The sequence below is a fragment of the Sinocyclocheilus anshuiensis genome, unplaced genomic scaffold (genome assembly GCF_001515605.1).
Source record: "Sinocyclocheilus anshuiensis isolate Anshui unplaced genomic scaffold, SAMN03320099.WGS_v1.1 scaffold939, whole genome shotgun sequence".
Taxonomy (NCBI): Eukaryota; Metazoa; Chordata; class Actinopteri; order Cypriniformes; family Cyprinidae; genus Sinocyclocheilus; species Sinocyclocheilus anshuiensis.
In genome coordinates, this window is record NW_015544227.1 from 620392 (window position 1) to 639449 (window position 19058).

At 41.9% G+C, this 19058-nt stretch overlaps 1 protein-coding gene and 2 pseudogenes across 1 annotated transcript; 1 reads left to right on the top strand and 2 right to left on the bottom strand.

Moving 5' to 3' along the window:
* The first annotated feature begins 7919 nt into the window (after positions 1–7919).
* Positions 7920–8192, top strand: LOC107697401 (cytochrome c oxidase assembly factor 4 homolog, mitochondrial-like; annotated as a pseudogene).
* A 699-nt stretch (positions 8193–8891) lies between these two features.
* Positions 8892–10115, bottom strand: LOC107697379 (olfactory receptor 145-like; annotated as a pseudogene).
* A 398-nt stretch (positions 10116–10513) lies between these two features.
* LOC107697380 (olfactory receptor 1-like) lies at positions 10514–12546 on the bottom strand. The gene is made up of 3 exons (XM_016498155.1): positions 12380–12546; positions 11476–11538; positions 10514–11390 (listed from the first exon to the last, which is right to left on the bottom strand). Exons 1-3 carry the CDS (start codon positions 12544–12546, stop codon positions 10514–10516), a joined length of 1107 nt encoding a protein of 368 aa, XP_016353641.1.
* Between the last annotated feature and the right edge of the window lie 6512 nt (positions 12547–19058).

A 19058-nucleotide genomic window follows, 5' to 3' on the forward strand; every position in this document is an offset into this window, starting at 1 on the left:
GTGTGTGTGTGTGTGTGTTTGTGTGTGGTTTGCTGGCCAGCCAAGCTAATTGGTGCCTGGCCCCGGGGGTCATTTACGTCTCTTTGGAATGTGTTTGAAATTCAATGGTCAGATGAGAGTGGTGAAACTGTTTAGCATCTCCTTGATAGTGGGGGGGGGGACCATTGGCCATTTAGCACCCATATAAGTGTAAAGTCTGTGACCAGGACTGTAATTTATATGCAAATGTCAAAAGTTAAAAGGGTCTCTTAAGCCATAAAACCCAAAGATCATGCATGATTCTACGCAGATGCTACAATTCCATACAGTAATCAGCTTCATTTTCAATGGGTTTGTGATCAGGAAACTACACAAAAATTCAGCGAGACACACTTTCCTTACCATTCTGCATACAGTGGCCTTACTAATGTGCTCTGCATCCCTGATGTTATATAGTAAAATGTGCAATGAATGAATGTACCAGCACTGCAAAAAAATGCATTTCTTACTTTGTATTTTTGTCTTGTTGTTTCCAGTCAAAATATTTAAAGTTTCTTAAATCAAGATGCATTTTCTACATAAGAAAAATTACATAAGGTATTTAGTCTTTTAAGCATATTTTTCTTATTTTGCAAATTATCTGCCAGTGGGGTAAGAAAAATATCTTGTTTCCATTTGCATTAAGATTATTTTTCTTGTTTTAAGTGAAATGCACTTCATTTACATTCCAAAATAATCAGTAAGAAAAGCATTTTTGCAGCGTGAATTAATTAATGAGCTATTTAAACGCTTTGAAAAAGGAGCAGGAAACCGAAAGAAACTCTGGGTTTAACAAAGAAAACCTGCTCCCAATCAGGTTAGGCTCACAGAGTAAGTTACCATAGTAACTGACTCTGAGTATAAGTTACCTCTCTTTCAGAAACGGGCTTGACTTATCCTGCTTTTTTGGGTTTCTATACACCTCCCATTCTAAAAAACGGAAAACCCAGAGTTTGCCTCATTTCAGGGTTAACATACTCTTTCACTTAACCTCCTTTCTGAAATGGGCCTCTGGAGCGCTTTGCTAATTTTACACCATGTTTACACCGGCCACGAGCGGCGCAACGTGACCATAGACAACAGAACCCATTATAATCGGCGATTTTGTCTACACTGGATGCGGCATGGATTGACACAACAAATCTCCGACAGTAAACTGATGTCCCACTCTATATCTGACATACAAGCATTTGCGCTGCTTCTGACCCGAAAGAGAAATTGATTTGCGACAAGACAGCACTCACATTTGATATATGTTAGGATCACAAGGAAGGCAATTCAAAGACTATTTTTCACAACTTACACTACACAGTGTCTTGTAATCTTGTAATGTCATCTGTATGGTCCTGTTGATGGACTAATCCTGTGTTTGCGTCTCTCTAGTATTTCCTCTCCTACTACAAACGCATATCAGTGGGCGGGGCTAAACTGGCAGTGATGTAGAAGCAGGCGTTGATCTTCTCCTGCAGAGGCGGTGCTTAGCCACACTATTATGTCATAAAGTGGCACATTCCAAAACGAGTCATTTTCTGAGCTTGGTTTCAATAAAAGCTGTTTTTAAACTAACGAAAAATATGTCAAAAGATCAATGGAAATTTTATTTCTCAGTTCATGACCCCTTTAAAACATTCTTTCCCCTGTATCCAATGTCTCTGATGAAATTCAAACGCTGCTTGGTCTCCAAAGTGCCAAGTTTAGCTACTCCAAAAACTGCTGGCTGGCTGACCAGAATTTCAGACAGTTAACGGGGTCATGAACTGAGAAATCAAATTTCCCTTGATCTTATGGGGTAAAATTAGCAAAGAGCTCCAGATTGCGTCGGTGAAACACTGTTTGTTTGCTTTACTTTGCTACGTATTCATTTTTAAACAAGACAGTATGATGCAGGCTTTTCAGAGAGACTGAAAGTAAACGATGCATTGTTGAGTCTGACTAGAGTGGATCCAACAGTATGTCGCAACACATCAGTGTGTTTAAACGTGTTTTTACCACTATTGCATTGTCTGTTCCAGACCGTTTGATATATTCTCAGTATTTATTCGTTTTTAACCCAAATGGGCCGTGTTGTTTACAGAGTATTTCACAGCAGCATCCATTTGTTATTTTAATAAGCGGTTAGCCAATCATAGCAGTGGGCGTTTACTTTTGAGTCTTGAATGTGCCCCGCCTATAAAAACAGACTGTTCTGCAGAGAAGCTCAAAAACAGGATATAAAATAGCCTATTACTTCTAAATTATGTTTTTTTTTAATGTAAAATCACACTAACATTATAAGTGAACCTCGGAGAACATTAGAAAATAATAATAAATAAAATGCAGTTCATTACCCCTTTAACTTAGTACATGCTACCTTCCAAACAAGATATATTTGAAGTTTTCACATTGAAGGCTGTTATCAGTTTGCTGTGTACCAAAGCAAAATCCAGGTGGCAGTCTATGATGCACTTGATGCACTTGATGCACTTGATGCAACATCTCATTAATATTCACATCTGATTTTAATCACTTTGTAAAGAAACACGACGCACATGCCCACATAGACTGAACACGTAATATGCATTCATATTTTTGTAGTAACGAGACGATAATGGTGTCATTTTCAGAAATTTGCAATTTGAAAGTTTCACTTGCACTTTGTCATTTTCAAAAGTTTGCATTTTCAGGCCCCCAAAATGCAGTTGTCAAGTAAAAGAACTGCCTAAACACACATAAAAAAATAAGCTTTTAGTTTTATTTGAAAACGGTGTTAAACGCCCCCTCAGAATTACCGTAATAAGACATACAAATGAGTGACTTAGGTTATTTATGAGTGTGTGTGTTTTCTTTCTGGGTTGTTATTTCTTTATGCAGCATGTGGCACAGATGAAAGCATTCTGGCTGTGTTTTGTTCTAAACTTTGCATTTGTAAGACAAAACAACAGTTATTCTGTCATTCTGTTTTCTTGAGCATCGGCAGACCGTAAACAGTAGCGCATCTGGAGAGGCTGTGACCAATTGAAACACTTTGCATTAAGACATTTGTTCGATCCAATAGCCTAGTCAGCCCAAATCCCTTGTACAGTGGAAGCTTTCATTAAAACGAATAAAGCCCTGATTAGTTTGTGTTATCAAAGCTAATTAATTGCATATGCAGTTGAAAATGGACTATGAAGATGAAAAACAAAGGTCTGTGAAAATGGCTTTTATTTTACTCTCCAATTTAAGATAGATGTCTACAGTGATGTGTTTTACTGTTTGTTCACGAAACATTATGTTTCTCAAATGAAACAGTCCCTTCAGGCGTATTCAAGCGTATTCGTTTAATTTAAACTAATCAAAAATTGCAGCAACAACTTGATATCTTTAAATGTAATTATTAAAAGAAAGAAAGAAAGAAAGCAATATGTTTCAGGATTGATGTCCATTTAACATCTCAATCAATTAAGCTGTTTAACTTGTGTTCAAACGTCACTGAAGTATAGTCATGCAGTCTTTTTTTTTCTCAGACTTCCTCCACCACATTTATGTCTGGCATCTCCTGAAGCTTGCAGGTTTGTCTTATATTTTAGAGAACTTTAAAGTTAAATATATATACTGTTAAATATGCAATGCTATCCCAACTGTAAAGCACAGTGATGGGCATCATACTTTTTTTCAGAGGCAGGGACTGGTCATGGAGGGAAATATATTCTAAATGAAAACCTGGTCTAGAGTATGGAATGCCAAAACTACCATAATTAGAAATAAATCAAGAAATAAAGAAATGTACAAAGAAATGTAAAAAAGCAAACATAAATAAATAAATATACAGAGAAAAGTAAAAAAAACTAAAATAAATAATTATTTATAATTTTATTTCCTTATTTATATTTTTTTTTCGACATGTATTTCTTTTTAATTTTTTTTATTTATACATTTATTTATTTCCACTTTTATTTATTTTCACATTTATGTATTTATTTACTATTTACTTTATTTATTTTTTATTTTATTTATTTATAAATTTATTTATTTCCACTTTTATTTATTTTCACATTTATGTATTTATTTACGTATTTATTTATTCCGTAGGGTAATGAGGAGGGCGTGTTTTACCTCAGGAATAGCAATGAGCCAGAGTAGGCGAGGGGAAATTTTTGAGGCCACAGTGACACCTGGTGGTACCCAAACGAATTACAAGAAGTGTAGCCTACGTGACGCGCCTGTTGATAGTGTGGGATGAATGACTTGGGCAATGTGGCCAAAATCTTATATCACGGGTTATTATTTCAGTTTCGTGTGGGGGTTGTTTCGGCTGGGAAGCGTGCAATCTGTGATCGCGTGCATTTGGTGCATTTGCTGAAGCTGGCGAAAGTGTGCAATCGCTTTTTTTATGCACGCTGTTTTTTTAGGTTTCACTTTCAACACATACAACGCATGCTTCCAAAATTCTGAATAGAAGGAGGCATCAGTTACTGTAGAAGATTTGTGGCCTCACGCCACTTCCCGTGTGGACAGTCACCGCATCAACTGATTATAATGGGTTCTCTTGGTGTAGACACGTCTTTAGATACGGATTAATCACAGGTCTTAGGTTGGAAATATCCAGAATTAGGTCAAACAAAAGGTGTCCATGGGAACGGAGCTAGTGAAACACACACGCAATGCATTGCCATGCATTGAACATACAAGCATCATGCTCATCCAAACAGCGCCTGTCCTGTGCCCTCAGCTTTTTGAGCTAACTGCATTTTTTTATGTAACTTCCAAAAACAACATTGACAGCATCAGAAACAAACCCGTAAACTGATGTCCAGGGGCATTTAAAAAAAAAAAAAACATATTAAATGTATGCATCATGAATATGGAATGCCACGGTCTTAATTACAATGATAAATTCAGTTAAAATAATAAAGGGCTGTTACTAGTAAAAATCCAATCAGTGTCAACAAAAGCCATCAGAGCCATTATTACTGAATGCATTTACACTGCAATTAGCCTACAAATAAAATGTTACGAAATTAATGTTTTACATTTTGAAGGCAGAAATATGTCAATATGTCAATCAATTAATATTGTGTTAGTTTAGACACAATGTTGTCTGTTTTGCTCAATTTTTGCCAACGAAAATACAAAGACAGCAGAACTGTTCGTCTCCGAGCAACACACAGCGACATTTCACTTCTTAATGCACGTTTTGATCGAATTGAGTGAACCATTTGGCGCGTTGAACCATTGGCCATAGGCGCGTTGGATTTGAAGCGGAGCAGCACAGATCGATCGGTGTATGACATCAAAGGACCGCGAGAGCGAATCAAAAGCATAAGGAGTAGCCTAGTCTGCTCTCTAATCGCTCTCGCGCCGGGGTACTTTGATGTCACACGGTCTGATGATGATGATCCGCTTCAAGTCGAACAAGCCTAATGATTCAATTAACCATTCATAAAGAACCATTTACTTCACTCCTGAATTAATCAGTCATTTGAACGAATCAAATGAATGAATAAATGACTCGATTACTTAATAATTAAGACATTTACCACCACCTACTGGCAGTTTTAGTTTCTTATTTAGAGTATCATTTCATTAAAGAAATAATTTAATATTTCCATAGTATTAATAATAAAATTAATAAAATAAATTATTAAAGGTTTTGTTTACCCACCCAAAAATTACAATTGTGTTATCATTTACTCACCTTCATGGTCCAAAAGAGTATATGTAATACATTTTATCAAACAAAATATTTCTTGCTGAAGCTACTTTTTGTAATGTCTGTTTGATGCTTTACACAACAATGACGTTAAATGATCTTTTGGGAGTAATTTCTCAGCCAAATCTGATGTGCGACTAATTTGCGATTAATTAGATTAATTAATCGCCACAACATAGTTATAATTGAAGCGTGCCCATCTGCTTTACTTATATTAATGCTTAAATGTGTAAATTAGTTAAAAATAAGTAAACTGATTTATTGTTTATTTTGGCAAATCTGCTTCTTCCACACAGAAATTCATGTTCAGTGAAGCTCCTCACAGCAATCACACATTCAGCAATTCACCAATAAATGCTGCAATATCCCCATCAGTTTACAAGAGAAGACGAGCATCAAAGCATCAGGAAGAAATCTGCGGACAGAGAGAAGATGAGAGATCCAGAACCCTGCAGAATCAAACACACTGAAGATACTGAAGAACTAACAGCTTGGTGTTTATTCTTCATTAATAGTGCTGATGGTTATACATCTTCAAGCTGATTTAGATTTGCTTTAATAGGTAAAATATTTAGAGCTCTGCAATAATATAGCTGAAGCATCAAATAATAAGGCAGACTGCAACCTTTTTTTTGCCCCGACTATTTATTTATTTTTTATTTCTTGCCCAACTAAAAACAACTGCCATTTCTGTAGCATATGAGAAACTTCAAACGGCAAACAAAACAAAAGTTGTGGCAGAAATAGTCAAATGTTATTACCTCATTCATTTCAGGCTTTGTACAACCTTTTTAGAGAGAAATTCAAGCACTTTTCAGTGACAGCACAACTATTTACAGCACTTTAAAGCTCTAAATATGATCCAGTTTAAATGGTACTTTTAATAGGATAACCAAATACATTTTGTGGTATTCAAACAATTATAAAAAATAAAAAAAATACATCAAATTACCACTATAACCAGTAGATGGCAACAGAGGAGCACTTATTGGCTATTAGTCATTCATTTTTACGTTTTGCTTTTTTATAAAATGTACTATTATAAAATATAAAATAATCAACACAACAATGACTTTAAATTATCTTTTGAGAGTAATTTCTCAGCCAGATTTGATGTGTGATTAATTTGCGATTAATTAGATTAATTAATCGCCACATCATATAATAAATTAGATTACAATTTTTAATCGCTTACCAGCCCTAATTTATACATGTACATTGGAAGCTTCATTACAAAAAAAAAAAAAAAAACTCCTTGTGCGTTCAAGCACACTTGGCAATAAATATATCTTTTTATACATTTAATCTGCAGTTAACTTGTAAAAATCAATCTTCTTAATTTGCACTATTTAGTCATTTTAAAAAATTCTTTATGTGCAAGTGCAACATCTCTATAGTAGGCAGCCAGCTTTTGTTTGCTGTTTGCTTTCAAAAATCCTTTAAATAATGCAAATCTCCATGCCAGTCCATTTCCCAGAAGCCTTATGTTTCATTACCACACATACAAAACTAAGTCTTTCTTTTTAATAATTGCACTTCTTTTTCCCTGTAGCCTATCTGTCTCTGAAGAAAATCAATAGCCACTTGATCTCCTAAGTGCAAAGCTTGAACGATGATTATCTACTGCACTCCAGCGAGGTTGAAACTGCTCGCTGGCTAAGCAGTATTTGTTTTGAAAGTTAACCTAATACATGCTACTCAAGAAAATAGTCAACAATAAATCAAAAATATGAAATATGTAGACAAATATCTCGACTGAATTCACTAGAGGTGTCGTGACTTTTGCAAATAGGCGCTTTAGCCGATTGCAATTGTCTGATACAACAGACAATTCAGACAATTCTGATACAACTTGTCACCCATCTAGTGGGTGACAAGTGTAATTATATCTACTGTCATTTTACTTCATGGACTCGGACCCTTAAAAATGTAACACATTTCCTGTTCATGAAATCATGATAAGAAATGTTTCCGTTAAAAGTTATGAAACCTTCCTGAAGCTCTTGAAATCTTAACAAACTGCAAAGGCAAGTTTATTTAATATCAGAGTTTTGCTACACCAACATGAGCATGAAAGACAATCTGAATACTGATTGTACGAGAGGTTTGTTTGTTTTTTTTTATTTTTGTTTGTTTTTTATACAGATTTTTACTTGTATTATTTTTAATATTTTCGTTGTTACTTATTGTAACACATTTTAAATTATAATTTAAATTAGGAATTATAAGGATGACATCGACTCCTCCATCCCCTCACAACCGGAGCAGGAGTGAGGATGAGGATGATCTCCAGGACAGGCTGTGCTGAGCTGCACTACGCTCTTCAGGACTGTATGGCTGAGCATCAGGACTGGAGGAAGTGTCAGACTGAGGTTCAGAAGTTTAAGGAGTGAATGACCACCTACCAGAACACTCGCAAAGAGCAGCTCCTGAAGCAAAGGACTTCCGCCACACAATCTGCCTGACACACTCTGAGACAGTGCTGCACAATAAAACATCCCTCTCACTTTCCTGAAAAAGGTGTAGTGTGAAGATTGTCTTTCAAGAATGCATTGAAATTTTTCATTATTCATGAAAGGTGTGCTTGTGCAGTTCGTTTTAATGTATGTTTATATTTAAAAAAATGTTGTACAGTTACAAGAAGAACGCCAAACAGAAGCTTTGTCACTAGCTAGTGGACAGTAGTTTTACTAAAAAAATAAAACCCCCCAAAAAAACATGGTTATAGTTAAACCATGGTAAACACAAATTAAGCATGGTTTTGCTACACTAACCATAGTTTAACCATGGTATTTGTAGTAAAACTGGTTATACAAATGGTAATCAATATGGCAAAAAAAAAATATGGTTACTACACTTTTACTATAATAAAACCATGGTTAATTTCCGTAAGATTAGTATGTTACAAATACAAATGTAATGAGCACTACACAAACACCAGTTGTTGTTTTTTTTTACGTTTTACACAATGTTTTTTCTAATATGTGTAGTTCTGTCTTCATGATTAAGTACTTTGGTCTATTAGAAGCTTTATTTTGTCTTTTTACCTTTTTTTTTTTAAACACGGTGACCATTTGAAGGCTGCAACAACACTTGTTAACTCACATTTTATGTGTTTCTGTTGAGCTCTGGTGCTCCCTGTAGACTGGTTACCACTTCCTCTGCAAACATCTTCTCTAAATGCCACCTGAGGATTGAATGGCTAGTTGTTCTTATGGCTAGGCAGTTCTTTTATGGATTGCATGACCTCCTCTGTCTTTAGAGTGTATATGATGGGATTCGGCATAGGGGGTATTATTTGTGTCAGGGAATTGTTAATTATCCGCGCGTTTGGATCAATAGATGTTGAGATGGATTTAACATTTACACTTAAAATTGGGAGATAAAAAATTGCCACTAACATAAAATGTGAGGTGCAGGTTTTTATGGCTTTGATGCGATCAGCACCCTGAGCAATCTTAAGCAATGCTGCAGCAATGAAAAAATATGAGAGGGTTATCACTATCACCGGCAAGCAAATTAGGAGACCAAATAAAATATATGCCATGAGATAATTTATGGAATTACTGTTACAGGAAAGACTGATGATGGGGCCGTGATCACAGAAATAGCTATTGCCTATTGACAACAGTAGATCTACAAAAAGAGAGTCTGTTGACTAATCCCACAAGTACAGCAAATAAAGTCATGGAAAAAATCCACATACCACCTATAATGAGTAACATGGATTTTCGTAATAATTGCATGATACTGTAGAGCAGGGGTGTCCAACCCTGGTCCTGGAGGGCTACCGTCCTGCAGATTTTAGCTCCCACCCGAATCAAACACACCTGAACCAGCTAATCATGGTGTTCAGGGCTGCTTGATAATTACAGACAGGTGTGTTGGAGCTGAAATCTGCAGGACGGTAGCCCTTTTCTTGAATCTTGAATCTTGAATCTTGAATCCTCCAGGACCAGGGTTGGACACCCCTGCTGTAGAGGAAAACAAATAGCAACCAGTCTGTCATAAGCCAAGGCAAGCAGTGTCAAAGACTGAACGTTCATGAAATTAAACACAAAAAAACATATTCATCAAGCAAGCTTCATATGAAATGAGCTGGTGCTCAAATAAAAACATGTCTATGAGTTTTGGAATCAAAGCCAATCTTCCACACAGATCAGAAAGGGCCAGATTAAAGACTGCAATGTATTTGGCTGTGTGAAGTCTGCGGGCCAGATACATGGTACACATGAATTAATTCCCCAAAACGGTCACGCATATACAAAACACAAAAACACATAGTAGTATTTTGCATGTGGAATATTAGAAAAGCTATTGATGAAGAATGTTGCAGGACGAACAAAGGTCACATTTGCAGAGTTTGAATGTATTGAAGTCAAGCCCATTGTGATGATTGTTGTGTTATCTGTGATAAAGAACTGTTTTTAGATATGCACTCAATAACAGACTATCAAAATAATGATTTCAGTGTATTTGTCAATATTGCTTGGCACTATGATTCATTGCATACCTCTCAGCCTTCCTAAACAGTTATTCTGAATAAATACAGTACAGCGTGTCTAAATATTACAATACAATTTAATATGGTAAGGATTTTTATATTTAGTTTGCATGAAATTTAAACATAAAATCAAACTGGCACAAGATTAAAGATGCTGCACTTGCAATTTATACTTCAAGTCACACAAAACAAACACTTTCACATTTAGTCATTCTAAAATTATTTTAAAGAATTCCATACAAAAATCACACTGCTACTGTCATTATAACTGGAACACAGTAGGTATACTAGATGAAAACATGATTCTTTTTTTATTATTATTATTTTTTGATAAGCCTTTTCACAGACGTCATGAAGTCCTTTGTCATGAAAGTGTAGATTATAAGGTTAAGCACTGAAGCAAGCACAGATGTCAGAGAAAGAATAATTATTGTAGTGTTGGTGCTTAAAAGGACCCGAAAAACATACGTTAAGCAGATGGGCACATAAAATACAGCCACTACTATTAAATGAGCAGTACATGTCTTTGTGGCTCTTTGACGGTCATGTGGGGTTGTGATTCTAAACAATGTTACAGCTATAGTACAAAAAACTGGAAACATAATGATCACCTGAAACAGAACATGCATGCTAACACAGCTTGGGAAATTTGACCCGCAATCACAGAAATGAATGATTATGACACTAGTTCTACAAAAAGAATGTCTGCTCATGATTGTGTGCATTAGTGCTAGCATCCATGAAGCAACAATTATAACAAGCATTGATGTGTTGGTCACAATCATATGATACCTCAGTGGTAAACAAATAGCTACTAATCTGTCAAAAGACAGAACAGTGAGAGTTAGTGAATGCACTGAAACAAATAACATATCGGAGAGTATATTACACAAGCACAATCCATACGGGATCAACTGACTCCCAAACAAAAATGCATCCAGTTGCTGAGGGATTTTAGTAATACTCTCACAAATGTCTGTCAGTGATAAATTAAAGACAGGGATATATTTAGGAGTGTGAAGATTTCGGTCCGTAATGATAACAAACGTGAGGCAGGAGTTTCCTAAAAAAGAAATAAAGTAGGCAATAAAGAGGAATATATAATAGTATCTCATGTGAGGCATAACAGAGAATCCAGCAGACAGGAAGGAAATATTCCTGCTTCCAGTGACCTCTTGAATCATCTTTTTTTTCATCCTGTCTGGGCAGAAAAGCAGCATGCAAAAAGGTTGAAATTTGATACAATATTAATGTTAATGAATAATTAATATGATATACTCACAGTAATGTCTTAGGGACTGGACAAAGTCCCGCACTGGACAAAGCAGCCAAAATGCTTGCAGCACTACAGGACCCGGCGAAAAAGTGGGCACCTTAGGGACATACCCGGGTCTCGGGTAAAGGAACGCCCTAACCATGCCCTGGGCAAACTCCAGGCACGATACAGCGAGTACCTGAAGATCCCCTATCCTCTTCAGTGGGGATATGGCGAGTAAGAAGATCGTCTTCAGTGCGAGAAGCTTGTCAGAGATATCTTCAATTGGTTCGGAAGGAGCATTGCACAAAGCCTCCAGAACCACCGCCAGGTCTCATGAGGGCACCTTGGTGCGCTGTACTGGCCTTAGCCTCCAAGTGCCACGGAGGAAACGTGTAACTAACAGGTGTCTTCCCAATGACTGACCATCTAGAAGGGCGTGGTAAGCAGCTATGGCCTCCACGTATACCTTCAGAGTGGAGGGAGATAACCCTGCAGAGAAATGCTCCTGCAGAAACTCCAGAACTGTACCAACTGGGCAGTTGACTGGGTCTTGCAATCGCTGTCCACACCAAGAAGTGAAAAGTTTCCACTTCAAGGCATACAGTTTCCTCGTGACGGGAGCTCTGGACTGGAGTATGGTCTCAACAACCTCAGTAGAGAGACTGGATGCTAGGTGCTGTGCCCCATCAGGGGCCATGCCACAGTTTCCATAACTACAGGCGGGGGTGAAGGATGGTGCCCCCCGCCTGAAAGAGGAGATCCCTCCTGATCAGAATCTCCAGCGGGGAGCCGTTGAGGAGGGACACAAGGTCCGAGAACCATACTCGGGCCGGCCAGAACAGGGCTACTAACAGAAAATGGACCCTGTCCCGGCATACTCTCTCCAGAACTCCCGGGAGCAGAGCGATCAAGGGAAAAGCGTACAGACGATGCCTCGGCCACGTCTGCACCATGGCGTCCAGCCCAAGTGGAGCTGGATGTGTGAGGGAGAACCAGAGTGGACAATGTGTCGTTTCCTGCGACGCAAATAGATCCACTTCCGCCAGGCCGAACTCCCTCCATAGGAGCTCCACCATCTCTGGGTGGAGTCTCCATTCCCCGGGCCTCAGCCCCTGTCTCGACAGGATGTCTGCTCCCTGATTGAGGTGCCCAGGGATGTAGACTGCTCTGATTGAGAGGAGCTTTCTCTGAGCCCACAGGAGGATCTGGTGCGCTAGCCTGTAAAGGGGGCGCGAGCGCAGACTCCCCTGCCGGTTGATGTAGGAGACCACCAATGTGTTGTCTGTGTGGACAAGCACATGATATCCCCTTAGGTCTGGAAGGAAGTGCTTTAGAGGTCGAAACAGGGCCAGCATCTCAAGGCAGTTTATGTGCCACGTGAGATGATGGCCTTCCTAGCGACCTTGGGCAGACCACTCCCCAGCCCGTGAGGGAGGCGTCCGTCGTTAGCGTTACGCAAGGACAAGGAGCCCCCAATATCGGGCCTTGAGACAGGAACCAAGGTTTCTTCCACATGTCTAAGGCAAAGTAAGCATCGCCGCGTGACCTTGATCGTGCAAAGCGGGTTCCCTCTCGGGGAAAACCCCTTGGTCCTGAGCCACCACTGCAATGGTCTCATGTACAGCAGGCCAAAAGGTATCACATTGGTTGCAGCTGCCATCAGACCCAACAGTCTCTGAAACAGTTTGACAGTAAGTGACTGGTCTTCTCTCACTCCCCTCACGGCTGTGAGAATCGCTTCGATACGAGAAGGAGACAACTGTGCCTGCATCCTTGTTGAATCCCACACCACGCCCAGATAAGTGGTCCTCTGTAGTGGAGAAAGCACACTTTTCTTGTCGTTAAGCCGTATCCCCAGCTCTTTTATATGGGCGATGACGACATCTTGATGCCGAACCGCCATCTGCTCTGACTGAGCTAATATCAACCAATCGTCGATGTAATTCAGTATGCAGATGCGATGGAGTTGCAACGGAGCCAGGGCAGCATCCACACATTTGGTAAAAGCGCGGGGTGAGAGTGACGTCCGGATGGAAGAACCCGATACTGGTATGCTTCGCCCCCGAAAGCAAACCTCAGGAACCTCCTGAGCTGAGGAAGGATGGATACATGGAAGTAAGCATCCTTGAGATCTATCGTAACAAACCAGTCCTCGGACCTGATTTGAGACACAATCTGTTTGATAGTGAGCATCTTGAACCAAAACTGTTTTATAGTGCGTTTCAAAAGATGCAGATCTGTGATCGGACGCAACCCTCCATCCTTCTTCGGAACGATAAAGTAATGGCTGTAGAACCCTGACTCTCTCTCGAGGAGAGGAGGAGAAACACATTGAATGGCCTCCTTCCTCAAGAGAGTCTACTTCCTGTTCCAATACCAGTGCCTGCTCGGGGCCTACTAATATAGGAATGACCCCGTTGAAGCGAGGTGGACGAGAACCGAACTGAATTCTGTACTCTCTCTCTACAGTGTGCAGGACCCATAGTGAGACATTCGGCAGAAGTTTCCACGCTGTCAGAAAGTCTACTAAAGGAACCAGTCTCTCGAGACTGGCCTCTGGTGTCGCTAAAGGAGCCACTTCGGTGCCCTGAAGCAGATGACCGGCAGGGAACAACCGACCTGACTGCTCTAGCAACCTCACATGAGGGGACGAGCTTTCCGGTGCTGTACCGAAATTCGCTTGTCGGAGCTCATTGAGCCCTTAAGCACCTGGGGTGGCAGGGGTATCAGTGAAGCTCCCTGAGGGCACTTAGGAGGATCGGGCACCATATACCGAGGTGTGTACCTCCCCAGGGTGGGCTGCCCTCGGGGTCCTGATGGTGTAATTGTCAGGACCGCTTGGCCGAGGTCCTCTTTGACAGAATAACAATCCGCAGATCCGCTTTCTGTTTAGAGGAGCCCGACCGAGAGTGCCGCCCCGCCCCCTATTCTTTCCGCGGGGGAGTACGGGTTGCGACGCTCTGTTTCTGGGTCTGGCGATATGAGGAGCTGGACGGCTGGGACTGCTCCCGATCAGCAGTCCCAAAGACCTTGGAACGGTGAGAGAGGAAGCGCTGGAATGCCTCCGGCTGCTTCTTCGCCTCCTAAAACCTCTCAACAACAGTGTCTATTGCGCCGCCGAAGAGGCCAGAAGGTGATAGCAGGGCATCCAGCAGGAAGAATTTGTCCTTATCTTTTAACTCGAACAGATTCAACCACAGGTGCCGCTCCTTGGCCATCAATGCTGCCATTGAACGGCTGATGGCTCTGGCCATTTCTTTGGTGCCCCGAAGCAACAGGTCTGTGGCTCGACGCAGTTCGGTGACTACATCGGATTCCTCTTCCTCCCTTTCGTCCAGGTCTTTTAGCAGGTCGGACTGGTACGCCTGTAACACTGCCATAGTGTGCAGACACGCACCGGCCTGACCTGTCGCCGTATAAGCTTTCCCAACCAGGCTGGATGTCAGTCTTACTGGCCTGGTGGGAAGCTTCGGGGCCTTCAGGGACGATGCTGAAGACGGGGAGAGATAGCTCGCAAGCGTCTGCTCCACCGCCGGCATCGCCCCATATCCCTTCTCATTCAGCCCCGTGATGTTAGAATAATTCAAGACAGTGGGGTTGAAAAGTCAGGATGAATACGGTTTCTCCTACGATCTCAATACCTCAGCATGGAGATCAGGGAAAAACGGAAGGCCCCGTCGTGAAGGCTGTGATTTTATTCCTAGAAAACACTCGTCCAATTTGCTCGGCTGGCCACTTGATATTTAATTTGGCTACAGCGCGAGTCACAACCTCCACGAGCTCCTCATATGCGAGGGACTGTGGTGGCTAGTCCACAGTCTTCTCCGTGTTGATGCTCATCACATCAATCTTCTCAGAAGAAGACAGATGAAGCGTCTGGCTCTATCTCCGGGTGGAAGAAACCGCGAGGTGGGCTTCCGATCCATGAGAGGGAGCCATAGATCTAGCGGGTGAGGACCGAGATAAGGACGAGCCCGTCTCGGATCCCTCCGCTAAATCCACTTGCGATCCCCACGATAACAGCTGCCGCAACAGCGGGGCCGGACCCAGCAGTATTGTGAACCTGGCCGAAAACAGCCAGGCGGGAGCAGAGCACACGGAGCGGGAGAAGCTCACAATCATGACAGTCAGCCCCCTCGAGAGCTGACCGTGCATGCTCCACTCCCAAACAGATGACGCACAAATCGTGTGTATCCCCACCCGAGATATAGCGTGGGCAGGGAGGAACACATGACTTGAAACGCTGTCTGCTTCTTTTTCTTTTTCTTCTTTCCCTTCTTATTTGATATTGACTGAGTGCTTTGTTCACATATACACACACACACACACACATACGCGCTTGCTGAAGAGCAGAAGCTAACATGTGCATTTGTCGGATGCGCTTTTATACTTCCTGGTTGCTCATGTCACCCCACTCGTGACATCTCACTTCTCTATTGGACTGATTTCATACATGCTTCAGTAAGTGGTCTCACCAGGGCATTCCCAAAGCGTTGCAATGCAGCTCGAGTTCCTGAAGGGGAACTGCTGATCTTCAAAGAACAGTCATCAATAAGGTAACTTGCAAACATAACGAGTTTTTGAATACCATTCAATTACCCAAGTTATCATATATTTTATTCAGTTACTAAATTTGGAAGATAGCATTTTTACTAGCTTTGATTTTTTCCTATTCTTAATGAAGTTTATTTTGACAAAGTTTGGGAGAAGCATTTTCAGATAATCCAACCAATGAGCATCAGAGGAAGTCTCTATATCACTGCTTCCCCTTCAGAAACTCGAGCTGCATCAAAACGCTATGGGAATGCCTTCAGCGTGGTCACGCTCTGAATCACGTGTGTAATCAGTCCAATGGATGGACGAGACGTCACAGGCGGGGTGATGTAGTGACCAGGACGCTTAAAAGCATGTGCGGTGGATACAGCGGCAGCTTTTCTGTCATTCAGCAAGTGCTCTGTGTGTGTGTCAGTCGCTATCTGTTGTGAGTCTTATTTAGTGTTGTTTTTCCACTTATAAGCTCCATTTTGTCAAAGCTTCAGTCAAAAGAAGCATTTGGGCGAGAGCAGGCAGCATTCAGGCTCTGTGTTCCTCCCTGCCCTCGCTATATTTCGGGCAGTTTGTGTGTTGTCTGCTTGGGAGCGAAGCATGCAAAGTCAGCTCTTGAGGGAGCTGACCACCCGCATTGCGAGCATTTGTTACTGCCTTGCTTCGCTCTCAGAAGGCTCTCTTTGAGGAGAGAGCCTTCACTAGCATTTCTCGCGGTGCCGGCCCTGCTTTCACCGAGGCGGAGCGGCGGCTGTGCTCGTGGGGTTCGCATATGGATCCGGTGGAGGGAATGTAGACGGGCGAGTCCCTATCTTCTTCGTCACCCACCAGATCCAGCGCCCGCTCTCGGGGATCAGAAGCCTACGCTGCCGACGCTCTGTTTCTGGGTCTGGCGATATGAGGAGCTGGACGGCTGGGACTGCTCCCGATCAGCAGTCCCAAAGACCTTGGAACGGTGAGAGAGGAAGCGCTGGAATGCCTCCGGCTGCTTCTTCGCCTCCTAAAACCTCTCAACAACAGTGTCTATTGCGCCGCCGAAGAGGCCAGAAGGTGATAGCAGGGCATCCAGCAGGAAGAATTTGTCCTTATCTTTTAACTCGAACAGATTCAACCACAGGTGCCGCTCCTTGGCCATCAATGCTGCCATTGAACGGCTGATGGCTCTGGCCATTTCTTTGGTGCCCCGAAGCAACAGGTCTGTGGCTCGACGCAGTTCGGTGACTACATCGGATTCCTCTTCCTCCCTTTCGTCCAGGTCTTTTAGCAGGTCGGACTGGTACGCCTGTAACACTGCCATAGTGTGCAGACACGCACCGGCCTGACCTGTCGCCGTATAAGCTTTCCCAACCAGGCTGGATGTCAGTCTTACTGGCCTGGTGGGAAGCTTCGGGGCCTTCAGGGACGATGCTGAAGACGGGGAGAGATAGCTCGCAAGCGTCTGCTCCACCGCCGGCATCGCCCCATATCCCTTCTCATTCAGCCCCGTGATGTTAGAATAATTCAAGACAGTGGGGTTGAAAAGTCAGGATGAATACGGTTTCTCCTACGATCTCAATACCTCAGCATGGAGATCAGGGAAAAACGGAAGGCCCCGTCGTGAAGGCTGTGATTTTATTCCTAGAAAACACTCGTCCAATTTGCTCGGCTGGCCACTTGATATTTAATTTGGCTACAGCGCGAGTCACAACCTCCACGAGCTCCTCATATGCGAGGGACTGTGGTGGCTAGTCCACAGTCTTCTCCGTGTTGATGCTCATCACATCAATCTTCTCAGAAGAAGACAGATGAAGCGTCTGGCTCTATCTCCGGGTGGAAGAAACCGCGAGGTGGGCTTCCGATCCATGAGAGGGAGCCATAGATCTAGCGGGTGAGGACCGAGATAAGGACGAGCCCGTCTCGGATCCCTCCGCTAAATCCACTTGCGATCCCCACGATAACAGCTGCCGCAACAGCGGGGCCGGACCCAGCAGTATTGTGAACCTGGCCGAAAACAGCCAGGCGGGAGCAGAGCACACGGAGCGGGAGAAGCTCACAATCATGACAGTCAGCCCCCTCGAGAGCTGACCGTGCATGCTCCACTCCCAAACAGATGACGCACAAATCGTGTGTATCCCCACCCGAGATATAGCATGGGCAGGGAGGAACACACGACTTGAAATGCCGTCCGCTCGCCACTGATTTAGCTTTTGAGTTTGGCATTATTACTTTCTTTCTTTTTGCTTTCTAAACTGAGTGCTTGTAACACACACACACACACACACACACACATAGACAGACAGATGCACTCGCTGAAGAGCAGAAGCTAACATGTGCGTTTGCCGGATGTGCTTTTATATTTCCTGGTTGCTCATGTCACCCCGCTCGTGACGTCTCGCTTCTCTATTGGACCGATTTCATACATGCTTCAGTACGTTGTCTCGGTGGGGCGTTCCCAAAGCATTTTGACGCAGCTGGAGTTCCTGAAGGGGAACTCATTTTGAGAAAAATGCCTTTAAAGATATGTATTTTAACAGAAATCTACAGACATAAATAGATAACGTGTATTAAAATAAACATCTAAACGTGTGTTTTGGTTGTTTCTTTCTTCTAGTCTGAAACATCATGTTATGAAAAGCCATATTTGGGCAAACAGCCGAAAATATCAAAATTGACCAGTGCATGAAAAAAAATGTTTGCCTGTAATGTTTTGCCTTCATCAACCAATGAATATGCAGAAGGTATTGGACTTATTTTAAGATACTTTAAGATACTTCCTATCCTTTTGAATCTTGACAGGCCTAGTTACAATGCCTTTGTTGTTATTATATTTTAGAAATGTCAAAAGTGTGACTCTTTCTACCTTTACAGCCATTAAAAATATTTATTCAAAAAATATGCATTGTATAATATGGTTGCCACATCGATCTATTGGCAAAACAAAAAACTGTCCACAGCAAGTCACAATTAGCTCAACCCATCATCCAGCACAACACTTGCTTTTGCCACTAGAGGACACACTAGAATCAGTTTTTGTTTTCCCCCTAATCAAACAGCAGTACTTCTTTTATTCTCAGTGTCCTTTT